The sequence below is a fragment of the Podarcis filfolensis genome (assembly GCF_964270895.1).
Source record: "Podarcis filfolensis genome assembly, chromosome: Z".
Taxonomy (NCBI): domain Eukaryota; kingdom Metazoa; phylum Chordata; class Lepidosauria; order Squamata; family Lacertidae; genus Podarcis; species Podarcis filfolensis.
Window position 1 is genome coordinate 4,182,115 of NC_139617.1, and position 13,326 is coordinate 4,195,440.

The 13,326-nt window shown below is 48.3% G+C and overlaps 1 protein-coding gene across 6 annotated transcripts in view; it reads left to right on the top strand.

Moving 5' to 3' along the window:
- The first annotated feature begins 1,317 nt into the window (after window positions 1–1,317).
- TAF1 (TATA-box binding protein associated factor 1) overlaps window positions 1,318–13,326 on the top strand; it is a 51,233-nt gene continuing 39,224 nt past the window's right edge. For 5 of the 6 annotated variants that reach the window (XM_083595516.1, XM_083595518.1, XM_083595520.1 and 2 more), the window contains exons 1-4: window positions 1,318–1,511; window positions 3,348–3,465; window positions 12,233–12,334; window positions 12,799–12,971. In XM_083595516.1, the coding sequence (XP_083451642.1) occupies window positions 1,383–1,511; window positions 3,348–3,465; window positions 12,233–12,334; window positions 12,799–12,971 (522 nt within the window). In that variant the 5' untranslated portion in view covers window positions 1,318–1,382. Of the gene's footprint in view, window positions 1,512–3,347; window positions 3,466–5,619; window positions 5,734–12,232; window positions 12,335–12,798; window positions 12,972–13,326 lie in introns of all 6 variants that reach the window. The other variant, XM_083595515.1, reaches the window with a different exon arrangement.

Below are 13,326 nucleotides of genomic sequence, written 5' to 3' on the forward strand. Positions count from 1 at the left end.
TCCCCACGACAGGGTGAGCTCCCATTGCTCAGTCCCTGCTCCTGCCAACCTAGCAGTTCGAAAGCATGTCAAAGTGCAAGTAGACAAGTAGGTACTGCTCCGGTGGGAAGGAAGCCAGAAGCGGCTTAGTCATGCTGGCCATATGACCCGGAAGCTGTATGCTGGCTCCCTCGGGCAATAAAGCGAGATGAGCGCCGCAACCCCAGAGTCGGTCGTGACTGGACCTACTGGTCAGGGGTCCCTTTACCTTTATGTGGATGCAAATCTATTCTGTCTTCCCTTAAGAGCACAAGAACTCTGCTGGGTCAGGCCAAATGTCCATCCAGTCTAGCACCCTGCAGTAGCCCGTTGTATTTTTTAAATTACCCCCTCACACACCACCTGCCCTTCAAAACAAATTAGCACAGTGGTTTACAATGAATATAAAAATACCAGCAGGCATCTGTGGCCCTGTAAGTTAAAGTAGTGTGCAGTGCTTCTGTTCACTGTTTCAGCTCCCTAATTTCATCTTTCCGGGTAAACCACTGGTATTGCGTTAAGCTAGGTAAGCTCTGATTTCGTCCCAAGCCTGCTGCTACCCCCCTTCTTCCTGCCCATAGCTGTCAACGTTTTCCTTTTTTTAAGGGAAAGTCCCTTATTCCGAATAGGGTTCCTCGCAAGAAAAGGGAACAGTTGACAGCTATGTTGCTGCCACCTCGTGGAACATGTTTCAGTAGTGCAAGCCTAAGCATGCCTACTCGGAGGTAAGTGCTATTGAATTAAATGGGGCTTACTCCCAGGTATGGAAGTTTAGGATTGCAGCGTTTACCCCCCCCCTTAAAAGCAGTCTTGAGTAAGAATTTGTTGCCACATCATTGTGTCGGAGTTCCACAGGTTAACTGCATGCAGGTTGGGAGAAAGTCCTGGGTTTTCCAACATATAATCCCCTACTTAGTGGGGTTGTGTAGAGGATAGACTAGGAGCACCGTCAGCAGCAACTTCGCCACTTGAGAGCTCCTCGTGGGAGATGGTGTGATGTAACAAAAGATTCATTTATAAAACCAAAGAGCTGTAAGGGACTACAAGGGTCCCGGAATAAATATATTCTCCCAGCGTGGGGGCTGGAGCCCGCAACCCGCGCTCGCTCTGCCGACTTGAGCTATGCCATCGCTCATTCATTTCGCTCAGCCCGGCGTAGTGGGAAGCCACGCCTCCTCGTTCTTCACAGGCCTCCCGCGTCCCGTCCCACAGCAAACTCGCTAGTCTAGCGCCGCTCTACCCTCATGGCTGCTCTCTATGAATGCGGCGAGACACGGCGCAACTTCCGCTTCCGATATAAACAAACCCGAGTTGAAATAAATGGCGCTATTGGAGGCGGCACCTGCAGATACCGCTTGGCGGAGATGTCAGACACGGACAGCGAGGAAGCGGCGGCGGCGGCAGCAGCAGCCAAGCCCTTCTCCCTGGCCGCATTCCACTTCGGCAACATTAACGACCACGGCCAGCTCGAGGGAGAAGAGAACTTCGACGAGGTGGGCTCCTCTCGGGGGCAGGGGGCTGGCGCTGGGCAGGGGGCTGGGGCTCGCTACTCTCCGAGCAGCCGCCCCGGGACCGGAGCTCCATAGCTAGGGGGCTTGCTCTGCATGGGGAAGAGCTCTTCGACGAGGTGGGCTCCTCTCGGGGGCAGGGGGCTGGCACTGGGCAGGGGGCTGGGGCTCGCTACTCTCCGAGCAGCCGCCCCGGGACCGGAGCTCCATAGCTAGGGGGCTTGCTCTGCATGGGGAAGAGCTCTTCGACGAGGTGGGTTCCTCTCGGGGGCAGGGGGCTGGCACTGGGCAGGGGGCTGGGGCTCGCTACTCTCCGAGCAGCCGCTCCGGGACCGGAGCTCCATAGCTAGGGGGCTTGCTCCGAATGGGGAAGAGCTCTTCGACGAGGTGGGCTCCTCTCGGAGGCAGCGGGCTGGGGCAGGGGGCTGGGGCTCGCTACTCTCCGAGCAGCCGCCCCGGGACCGGAGCTCCATAGTTAGGGGGCTTGCTCCGCATGGGGAAGAGCTCTTCTTCAGTCGCCAGGGAGGACTGGGAGAGCTACAGAAAAGCGTAGCAAATATCTAGGGTTGTCATGTGCCCTCTCTTTTTAGGGGGGGGGATTCTTCTTTTTCAGGGGGGAAATTTCAGTTCTAAATTTACCACATTTTCTCTGGCTTTACTTTCTGGATGATACATAGACATCGCTGGTGGCTGAAGATTTGCTTTCCTCTTCTCTTTTCTTCTGCCACCCCCCCGCCCCTGCCCCTGGGGGCAGGGGACACACACCACTGGTTTGGTTTTGGAGCATGTGCTCTGTGTGCAGAAGCCCCCTTCCCCAGTTCAACCCCTGACATTGAAAGGTGGGGCTGGGAATGTTCCTGTCTGAGGGAGTGCAGAGCCACTTCCAGCAAGCATGGACAATTCTGGGCTGGGGGGACCACTGGTCTGGTTTTGGAGCATGTGCTCTGTGTGCAGAAGCCCCTTCCCCCTCCCCCATCAAAAAACCCTCTCCCCCTCTTCCATCAATCCCTGACATCTCAATGTAAGGATTGGAGAGTTCCTGCCTGAAAGCCTGGAGAGCCAATCACATGAATAGCAAATGGTGGACTAGGTGGACCAATGGTTTGGTTGTGGAGGATGTGCTTTGTGTACTGAAGCCTCCTGGTTCGACCTTGACATTTCAAGAAGGGGCTGGGAAAGTTACTGTATGAGTGCGTGGGAACCTTTTCTAACAAGCATAGCTGATTGAAGCTGATTAAAGCTACAGCATTGGACAAAGCGTTAATTAGAAGCCCCTTTCCCTGCTATTGAAACACACACACACATTCTTCTTGCAGCTGTGCATCTGCTGTAACTGGTAGTACCTCTGCAAGATATTCCAGGCAGAGAAGGATTTCCCCCCCACTTGTCCTTCAGTCTGAGAAGCCAAAGACTGAATGTCACTGAGGTCTTGTCACTGAGCCCATAGTGCTCCCCCCACCCACCTTCCATATGAAACAGTCTTATATCAAATGAGACCTCTGGTTCTTCTAAACCAGTACTATCTGCTTTAACTAGCAGTGGTTCTCCAGAGATTTTTTTCAGCATTGCATCTTTTTAACTGGAGATACTGAAGACTGGATCTGGGGCCTCCTGCATACAAAATGTGCTCAGCCATCAAAACTACTATAGCTCCCAGGTATGCATTTCTGTTAATAGTGCAGTGTGGCTAGATGTTATCTGCAGTGCAACTTACTGCTTTGTCCTCCTAATAACTTTGCAGTTATGCCTTCCCAACTCTACTCCATAATACCGTCTTTCCTTCCACTTCTGACCAACTTCTGTTCTCTTTCTTTCTCCCAGGAAACAAAAAAACGTTTGGCTGATCTAGGGGCAATGGATCTGGGGAGCTACATAACCGAAGCCACAGCCGGTGAATATGATGCTTCTGTGGTAGATGAAGCCCATATGGATGAGGAAGGTGAGATAACCTTTTTGCCTTGGAGGTCTGGGGTAGAACAGCCTTCTCCAACCTGGTGTCTCCCACATGTGGTTGGAATCCAGCTCACATCAGCTCTAGCCAGCACAGCCAGTGGTCAAGGAAGATGGTACTTTTGGTGGAACAGAATGTGGAGGGCACCAGGTTGGGGAAGTCTAGGGTAGAAGAAGGGCTTTGGTCTCAGGATCTGGGATGACTCCTGTTTGTGTATTAAAAAGAGGTCCAGCTGGTTGATGCTTTAGTGATGCTTGCTCAGCATCTGCAAGCAATGGCTAGACTTAGTAGCAAAGTGGCAGCTTCTGCTAGGTAAAGGTAAAGGGACCCCTGACCTTAGGTCCAGTCGTGACCGACTCTGGGGTTGCGGCGCTCATCTTGCTTTATTGGCTGAGGGAGCCGGCGTACAGCTTCTGGGTCATGTGGCCAGCATGACTAAGTCGCTTCTGGCGAACCAGAGCAGCATACGGAAACGCCGTTTACCTTCCCGCCGGAGCGGTACTTGCACTTTTGATGTGCTTTCGAACTGCTAGGTTGGCAGGAGCAGGGACCGAGCAATGGGAGCTCACCCTGTCGTGGGGACTTGAACTACCGACCTTCTAATCGGCAAGTCCTAGGCTCTGTGGTTTAACCCACAGCGCCACCTGCCAGCCCCCAATACAATAGCACAACGTTATATACAATTAGCACAGATGCTTCAGGAAGAAATGGATGAAATTATATACCTCAGGTTGCAATCTTGTAAACTCTTACCTGAGAGGAAGTAGCCACATGTGATAGGACTTTCTTTTTGTTTGTGGCTCCAACTCTCCCCTTCCCCAGATATGTATTTGGTTCCCTCCCAGATTTCTTTTAGAAGAGCTTAAAACCTTTTTCTTTGTCGATCAGTTTTGTTAAGGTCATGCTCTCCTCTGGGTTTGATCTTCTCATAGATTGATGATGCAAGGACAGATAAAGATGCTACTCTTCTGTTAATTTTAGTGTTTTGTTAGATGTCTAGGCAGAGCTTAAGTTTTGCCAGGACTCCCTCTCAGATCTTCTTTGTTTACAGTCCTGGATGTAGTGCTAGATCCAGGAAAGCAAAAGGAAAACACTGAGAGCTGAAGATTACAGACTATATCTTGTAAACGCTTGTCTGGTAGTAAGTAGCCACATGTAATAGGCAGAAATCAGATGTCTAAGCATAAATCCTTATGCCAGTGGAACAAAAGTTAGTGCTAAACTGGATTCCATCAGGGGAGCTGATATTCTGCACTGGGACTGAAGGGGTTTATATGTGATGGTTCCTATGTGTTGTGGTTCCTTTAATTGCTGTTCAGAAAAATTTGGTGCATGGCTTCCCTTATCTTGCACCTGCAGATCTTGTGATTGGTGTTTGAAGGTCACTGTGACCTGGCAACCAGCCAAGGTTATTGTCATTCTTGAGTATATTAAGAGAGGGTTTGTACATTGTCTGTTCGGTTTGCTTTGAGGAAGCTCTGCCAGATTGATACTGAGCTTTGTGTTGTATGTATGCTGTGAGTTGTATTTGCTTTGCATTTGAAGCCTGCACCTTCTACCAGGGATCTAGTGGAAGCCTGTACTTTACGTATACAGTGAAACTGTCTTAATGCTTTGGACCTGTCAGTAAGTACTGAACTGACTGAAAAGTTGGAGTCTGACTGAATTTCTTCCAGCACAAACTGCACTGCCATGAACCTACATGCTTGGGGAGCTGCACATGCTTGGCACAAGCCCTATGCCAACAGCTTCTATGTGATTTGTTATCTGCACCTGGTTTGTTCATATTCTGTGAATTAAATATTGTATTCCTCCCTCCCTCCCTCCCTCCTACCCATTCCTTGCCTTGGTGTTTCCCTTACAGTCATGGGAAAAAGGAAGTGCACCCTCTTTGAATTCTGTGGTTTTACATATGAAGACATAATAACAAACATCTGTTCCTTAGCAGGACATATTACACTTTTGCTTTTATCATCATGTGTAGTTGCTGGTGGGAATGAGGCTTAGGATACTCCTGCAAAAGCCATACTCCTTTTTCCCACGTCCTTCATGAATGTGGGTGCAGAAGCTGTGATAGGAAAAAGGTGTTGCGTGCTGGATCTGTAATTTTGCTGTGTTTTCTGTTTCTCCCTCCACCACTAGGCTGGGTTAAGAGTAATGACAATGCTGTTGATTATTCTGACATTACCGAGCTGGTTGAAGATGATGTCCACAGTGGGCAGGCGGTATGCAGCCCTCAGCTAGTTGTGAGGGCAGGTAAGCGGTGGCAGATGGTTTCCTCTGTCGCCTTTGGCATAACTGATCTTTTTCTAATCAAGCTGGTTCCTGCTGCCCTGATGTCTGTGCTGGTTCTCTCTTGCTCTTCGTCTTTGGAGTCCTATACCTTTAATAATTGCAACCCTGGTTTCTGCTCCTGGTAAACATTTTATCAACGGAGTCAGTCTTGCATAGTAAGCTTTTCCATTGCTCTGCCCACCTTGGCCCCTGTTACAGGAGCTGATGGTAATGAAGATTGCATTAATTGGATGTTTTAGCCCTAGGCCTTTCCATTCCCATAGCAGGTGTCTCAGCTGTGGGGAATAGGGAAAGGTTTTTTAAAAAGAGAAAGTGGCTAGTTCCCTTGGATTCTTTCACATTTTTCTGTCTGAAGTCATCACTTGCAAATATGTCTCAGGCTTGGCTAGCCAAAGGACAACCTTCTTTCACACGGCCAGACCATGGAAGATGAGGCAATCAGTGGCTACTTACCATGACTGAATTGATTTTAGAATGTATTTCAATTAATTGACTGTGATTTTATGTAAACTGTGCTATTTTTACTGTTGTTAGCCGCTCTGAGCCCAGCTTTGGCTGGGGAGGGCGGGATATAAATAAATTATTATTATTATTATTATTATTATTATTATTATTATTATTAATCTTCAACAATGCTTTACGTTGGGCCAGGCGCCTGGCCCACCTAACTCGGTATTATCTTCCCTGGCTGGCAGCCGCTCTCTGGGGTTTCAGCCAAGGAGTCTACCAAATACCCCTGGAGATGCCAGGAACTGAACCAGGGAGCTTCTGCATGCAAGGCAGATGATCTACCACTGATCTATTACCCTTCTTCTGGGGGCCTTCGAGAGTTGCATTGGGCTGCTGTAATCCAAATGAATTCTGACTGGTCTGTGTTGTGCCATTTATTTATTCAGTGGATTTCTTTGCACTGTATCCCAGCCTTATATTGGAGGTTCAGGCTGAGTTGTGAAGTTGGTTGTACTTATGCACATTCCCAACCTGCTGCCCTTTGATTTGATCTTTGGTGCTGGCATAGATGTGACCATGCTCCCCCCACCCCCCGTGGAAGTGCCATGGTCTGATCACTATGCTCTGAAAGCCAAGATTGACTTCCCGCTCCTCCCCTGCTTGGGTGGCGAGCCTATTTGGGCTCGCCCGCGAAGGCTGATGGATCCTGATAGATTCCGCCAGGCCTTGCAGGACCCTGCTCCTCCTAGCAGCTCATTAGATGACCTTGTGAAGGACTGGAATAACCGGCTCTTGGCGGCCATTGATGAGATTGCGCCTAAGCGCCCTCTGCGACCCCGTCGAAACCGGGCCCCTTGGTTTACCGAGGAGCTCCGGAAAATGAAGCGGGATCTCAGACGGCTAGAGCGAGTATGGCGACGGACTCGTGACGGAGCCTCAAGAACATCTTATAGGACGCTTATGAAAGCTTATGAGATGGCTATGAAAGCTGCTAAGAAATCTCACTTTGCAGCTTCCATTGCATCCGCTAGCTCTCGCCCAGCACAACTTTTTAGAATAATTAGGTCAATAACGTCCTTAGGAGGACAACCAAATTTAAGCACAAATTCGACCCACAGCTGTGAGGCATTTGCGAGCTTTTTTTGCGGAGAAAGTCCTGTTGCTCTGCCATGACCTCCCTGCCAATTTAGATACAGTGACAGAACTGGAGGCCCCTCGACTGTCTTCGGGTCCAGTGTTGGACCATTTTGATCGGATACTCCCTGCTGATGTGGATAGACTCCTCCAAGCTGGTAGGCCCACCACCTGCCTCCTCGATCCGTGCCCCTCTTGGCTGATTAGGGCGTGCCCAGATATCGCACGGACTCCCCTGGTTGAAATTATCAATTTGTCCCTTGGCACGGGGATATTCCCAGGGGAGCTGAAGGAAGCAATGGTGTGTCCGCTCTTAAAGAAAACTTCACTAGATCCTTTAGATCTATCCAATTACCGCCCAGTTTCAAATCTTCCATATCTGGGTAAGGTAATTGAGAGAGCAGATGCAGAACAGCTTGGTAGGTTTCTGGAGGAAACATCAGCTTTATCGTTCCAATTTTAGTATATGTGCTGCCGAAGCGAGCACTGAAACATCGGGTTTAGATCCATTTCAGTCCGGATTCCGTCCTGGTTTTGGGACCGAGACGGCTCTGGTTGTCCTAATAGATGATCTCCGCAGACAACTGGATCGAGGCGGGTTGGGACTGCTGATTCTCTTAGATTTGTCAGCAGCCTTTGACATGGTCGATCACGATCTTTTGGACCACCACCTCGCCGACGTGGGGATGCAGGGCATAGCCCGTAAATGGCTGTGCTCTTTTATCTCTGGTCGGGGACAGAGGGTGGGAGGGGGATGTCGTTGCGCCACTCCTTGGTGTGTGGAGTGCCGCAGGGCGCAATCCTCTCCCTGATGCTTTTTAACATTCTTATGCGCCCCCTTGCCCAGATTGTCCAGAGCTTTGGGCTGGGTTGTCACCAATATGCTGATGACACTCAGCTCTATCTGCTGATGGATGACCATACTGACTCGATCCTGGACACACTGACCAGATGTTTGGAAGCTGTGGCTGGATGGTTTCGTGGGAGCCAATTGAAACTAAATCCTTCGAAGACAGAGGTCCTCTGGCTGGGTTGAGATGGTATGGGGATGAGGGACCAACTCCCTTCTCTTGCAGGGGCCCAATTAGTGCCATTGCCTTCCGTTAAGAGTTTGGATGCAATCCTTGATGCCTCCCTTTCCATGGGGGCGCAGGTTACAGCAACAGCCAAGGCGACATTTTTCCACCTTCGCCGCATCAAGCATTTGGTCCCTTACCTTTCCCGCCCCAACCTGGCCACAGTGATCCATGCGACGGTCACCTCCAGGCTTGACTACTGTAATTCGCTCTACGCGGGGCTGCCCTTGAAGCTGTCCCAGAAACTCCAGCGGGTGCAGAATGCTGCAGCGAGGCTCCTCACAGGGTCTCTGCCATGGGAGCATATTCACCCATGCTTTTCCAGCTGCACTGGCTCCCGGTGGAGTACAGGGTCAGATTTAAGGTGCTGCTTTTGACCTTTAAAGCCCTTCACGGCCTAGGACCCTCGTACCTATGGGACCGCCTCTCCTGGTATGCCCCACGGAGGACCTTAAGGTCCATATATAGCAACACCCTAGAGGTCCCGGGCCCTAAGGAAGTTAGATTAGCCTCAATCAGAGCCAGGGTCTTCTCAACACTGGCTCCGGCCTGGTGGAACGTTCTGTCTCATGAGACCAGGGCCCTGCGGGATCTGATTTCTTTCCGCAGGGCCTGTAAGACAGAGTTGTTCCACCTTGCCTTTGGCTTACAATCAGTTTGGTTCCCTCCCCCTCTTTCTTTTTCCTTTCTCCTCCGGTGAAGAGGCTACATCCTAATGTTTTAATGTTGCATTTTAATCTTTTTAAATTGTATTTTAATCAACTTGTTTTTATTATTGGTTGTTAGCCGCCCTGAGCCCAGTCTTGGCTGGGGAGGACGCGGTATAAATAACAATTTATCATCATCATCATCATCATCATTATTATTATTATTATTGGGGGTCATAGGAAGCTGCCTTAGACCATGTTGTTTAGTTGTTTAGTCGTGTCCGACTCTTCGTGACCCCATGGACCAGAGCACGCCAGGCACTCCTGTCTTCCACTGCCTCCCGCAGTTTGTTCAGACTCATGTTTGTAGCTTCGAAGACACTATCCAACCATCTCGTCCTCTGTCGTCCCCTTCTCCTTGTGCCCTCCATCTTTCCCAACATCAGGGTCTTTTCCAGTGAGTCTTTTCTTCTCATGAGGTGGCCAAAGTACTGGAGCCTCAGCTTCACGATCTGTCCTTCCAGTGAGCACTCAGGGCTGATTTCCTTCAGAATGGAGAGGTTTGATCTTCTTGCAGTCCATGGGACTCTCAAGAGTCTCCTCCAGTACCATAATTCAAAAGCATCAATTCTTCGGCGATCAGCCTTCTTTATGGTCCAGCTCTCACTTCCATACATCACTACTGGGAAAACCATAGCTTTAACTATACGGACCTTTGTTGGCAAGGTGATGTCTCTACTTTTTAAGATGCTGTCTAGGTTGGTCATTGCTTTCCTCCCAAGAAGCAGGCGTCTCTTAATTTCGTGGCTGCTGTCACCATCTGCAGTGATCATGGAGCCCAAGAAAGTAAAATCTCTCACTGCCTCCATTTCTTCCCCTTCTATTTGCCAGGAGGTGATGGGACCAGTGGCCATGATCTTCGTTTTTTTGATGTTGAGCTTCAGACCATATTTTGCGCTCTCCTCTTTCACCCTCAATAAAAGGTTCTTTAATTCCTCCTCACTTTATGCCATCAAGGTTGTGTCATCTGCATATCTGAGGTTGTTGATATTTCTTCCAGCAATCTTAATTCCGGCTAGGGATTCATCCAGCCCAGCCTTTCGCATGATGAATTCTGCATATAAGTTAAATAACCAGGGAGACAATATACAGCCTTGACGTACTCCTTTCCCAATTTTGAACCAATCAGTTGTTCCATATCCAGTTCTAACTGTAGCTTCTTGTCCCACATAGAGATTTCTCAGGAGACAGATGAGGTGATCAGGTACTCCCATTTCTTTAAGAACTTGCCATAGTTTGCTGTGGTCGACACAGTCAAAGGCTTTTGCATAGTCAATGAAGCAGAAGTAGATGTCTTTCTGGAACTCTCTAGCTTTCTCCATAATCCAGCGCATGTTTGCAATTTGGTCTCTGGTTCCTCTGCCTCTTCTAAATCCAGCTTGCACTTCTGGGAGTTCTCGGTCCACATACTGCTTGAGCCTTCCTTGTAGAATTTTAAGCATAACCTTGCTAGCGTGTGAAATGAGTGCAATTGTGCGGTAGTTGGAGCATTCTTTAGCACTGCCCTTCTTTGGGATTGGGATGTAGACTGATCTTCTCCAATCCTCTGGCCACTGCTGAGTTTTCCAAACTTGCTGGCATATTGAGTGTAGCACCTTAACAGCATCATCTTTTAAAATTTTAAATAGTTCAGCTGGAATACCATCACTTCCACTGGCCTTGTTATTTGCAGTGCTTTCTAAGGCCCATTTGACTTCACTCTCCAGGATGTCTGGCTCAAGCTCAGCAACCCCACTACCTGGGGTGTACGATACATCCATTTCTTTCTGGTATAATTCCTCTGTGTATTCTTGCCACCTCTTCTTGATGTCTTCTGCTTCTGTTAGGTCCTTACCACTTTTGTCCTTTATTATGGCAATCTTTGAACGAAATGTTCCTTTCATATCTCCAATTTTCTTGAACAGATCTCTGGTTCTTCCTATTCTGTTGTTTTGCTCTATTTCTTTGCATTGCTCGTTTAAGTAGGCCTTCTTGTCTCTCCTTGCTATTTTTTGGAAATCTGCATTCAATTTCCTGTATCTTTCTCTATCTCCCTCGCATTTTGCTTGCCTTCTCTCCCCCGCTATTTGTAAGGCCTCATTGGACAGCCACTTTGCTTTCTTGCATTTCCTTTTCATTGGGATGGTTTTCGTTGCTGCCTCCTGTATAATGTTGCGAGCCTCCATCCATAGTTCTTCAGGCACTCTGTCTAGCAAATCCAAATCCTTAAACCTGTTCCTCACTTCCACTGTGTATTCATAAGGGATTTGATTTAGATTGTATCTTACCGGCCCAGTGGTTTTTCCTACTTTCTTCAGTTTAAGCTTGAATTTTGCTATAAGAAGCTGATGATCTGAGCCACAGTCAGCTCCAGGTCTTGTTTTTGCTGACTGTATTGAGCTTCTCCATCTTTGGCTGCAGAGAATATAATCAATCTGATTTCGATGCTGCCCATCTGGTGATGTCCACGTGTAGAGTCGTCTCTTGTGTTGTTGGAAAAGCGTGTTTGTGATGACCAGCTTGTTCTCTTGACAGAACTCTATTAGCCTTTGCCCTGCTTCATTTTGAACTCCAAGGCCAAACTTGCCAGTTGTTCCTTTTATCTCTTGATTCCCTACTTTAGCATTCCAATCCCCTATAATGAGAAGAACATCCTTCTTTGGTGTCACTTCTATAAGGTGTTGTAAGTCCTCATAGAATTGGTCAATTTCAGTTTCTTCAGCACCAGTAGTTGGTGCATAAACTTGGATTACTGTTATGTTAAAAGGCCTTAGACCATAGCTCCATCTTTTTCAGTATTGTCTACATGGACTAGCAGTGGCTCTCCAGGGTTTCAAATTAGGCCTATCGCAGTCAGACCTAGCGATGCTGGGGATTGAACCTGAGGTGTTCTTCATGCAAAGCAGATGGTCCTCAGCCCTTCCCCACATGAACCCTAAAAATGACAGAAATAACTAGTTGAGTGAGGGAAAATATGTGGGAATAGAAGATGATGGAGGATGCCTGGGTCTTCTTGGAATGTTAATTCTGGTGGCTTTTAACAAGGACAACGAACTGGAGGTGCGATGAGATGGAAGGGCTGCCCATCATTGAGTTCCCTCCTTTCTTCCTTAGGTGGTGTTTCTGTTTCTGGCTCTGAAGAAATCAGTTCCAGGCTGATGACTCCTTCGCCACCGCCACCTCCAGCGCTGGAGGAACAGGACACAACTTATTTTGGTGCGTATGCACTCATGGGATGTGACTGTGAGCCCTCTAGAGTCAGGGGTAAGCAGAAGGTATACAGGAGCAAAACAAGCACACTGTACTTCACCTGTTATTTTCCATTGTTAACACCTAGCTCTCATCTCATTACGTTAAGGATTTATGGTTGCGCAATAGCTCGACAGTCACAGAATCTACTGGTAGTGGGAGAACTTGATCTGGGTCATTCAGACTTCTTGAGTGCAGGGTCAGTGTGGCTTTGGGCATGTCCAAGAGGATTCTCTGTGACTCTTCCCTTGCCCTGCCCCACACCACACCACTTTTGTCCCGAATGCAAGCTGCAATTCTCAAGATGCCGGGTTCCATTTGAAACGCTGCTCTTCTTTCCACTTCAATGCCTGAATTAGCTTTCTGCCATGTTGAGGTTACGGAGCAGAGATTTTCTTTCTTTTCTCTCTGAGAGATGCTCTCCATTCCAGGGAATGAAGACAGCGAGAATGCCATCCAGCTGCCCACCATTTCCTCTTCTGAATCTGAGCAGCAGTCCAAGGAAGACAAGTCTACATTTCCGCTTGCAGGGATAATGCAGCAAGATGCCACCAAGCAGCTGCCCAGCGCCACAGACCTGTTCCCTGAATTCCGGCCAGGCAAGGTAGGGCTTGAGGGTTGAGTCGGAGTGAAAGGCTGCACTTCGTGGTAGAAGGATGGGCGATTTCTCTCTGTACTTCTGTTTATTTCACAAATTTATATACCACTTGATTGTAAATCCTCCCCCCAACCCCCCCAAAACAGTTTGCAGAAGGAATAAAACAATAAAATTATCAGTAACAATAGTTACAAATATCTATTTAAAACAAAATATAATTGCATTTAACAATAAGCTAAAAACAGATTAAAGCACATGGCAACATTCTACATATTTGGGTAGGCTTGTCTAAGCAAAAGTGCCTTTAGCAGCGAGTTCCATAGTGTAAATTCCCAAAGTGTAAAGGCAGGGCAAGTATTAT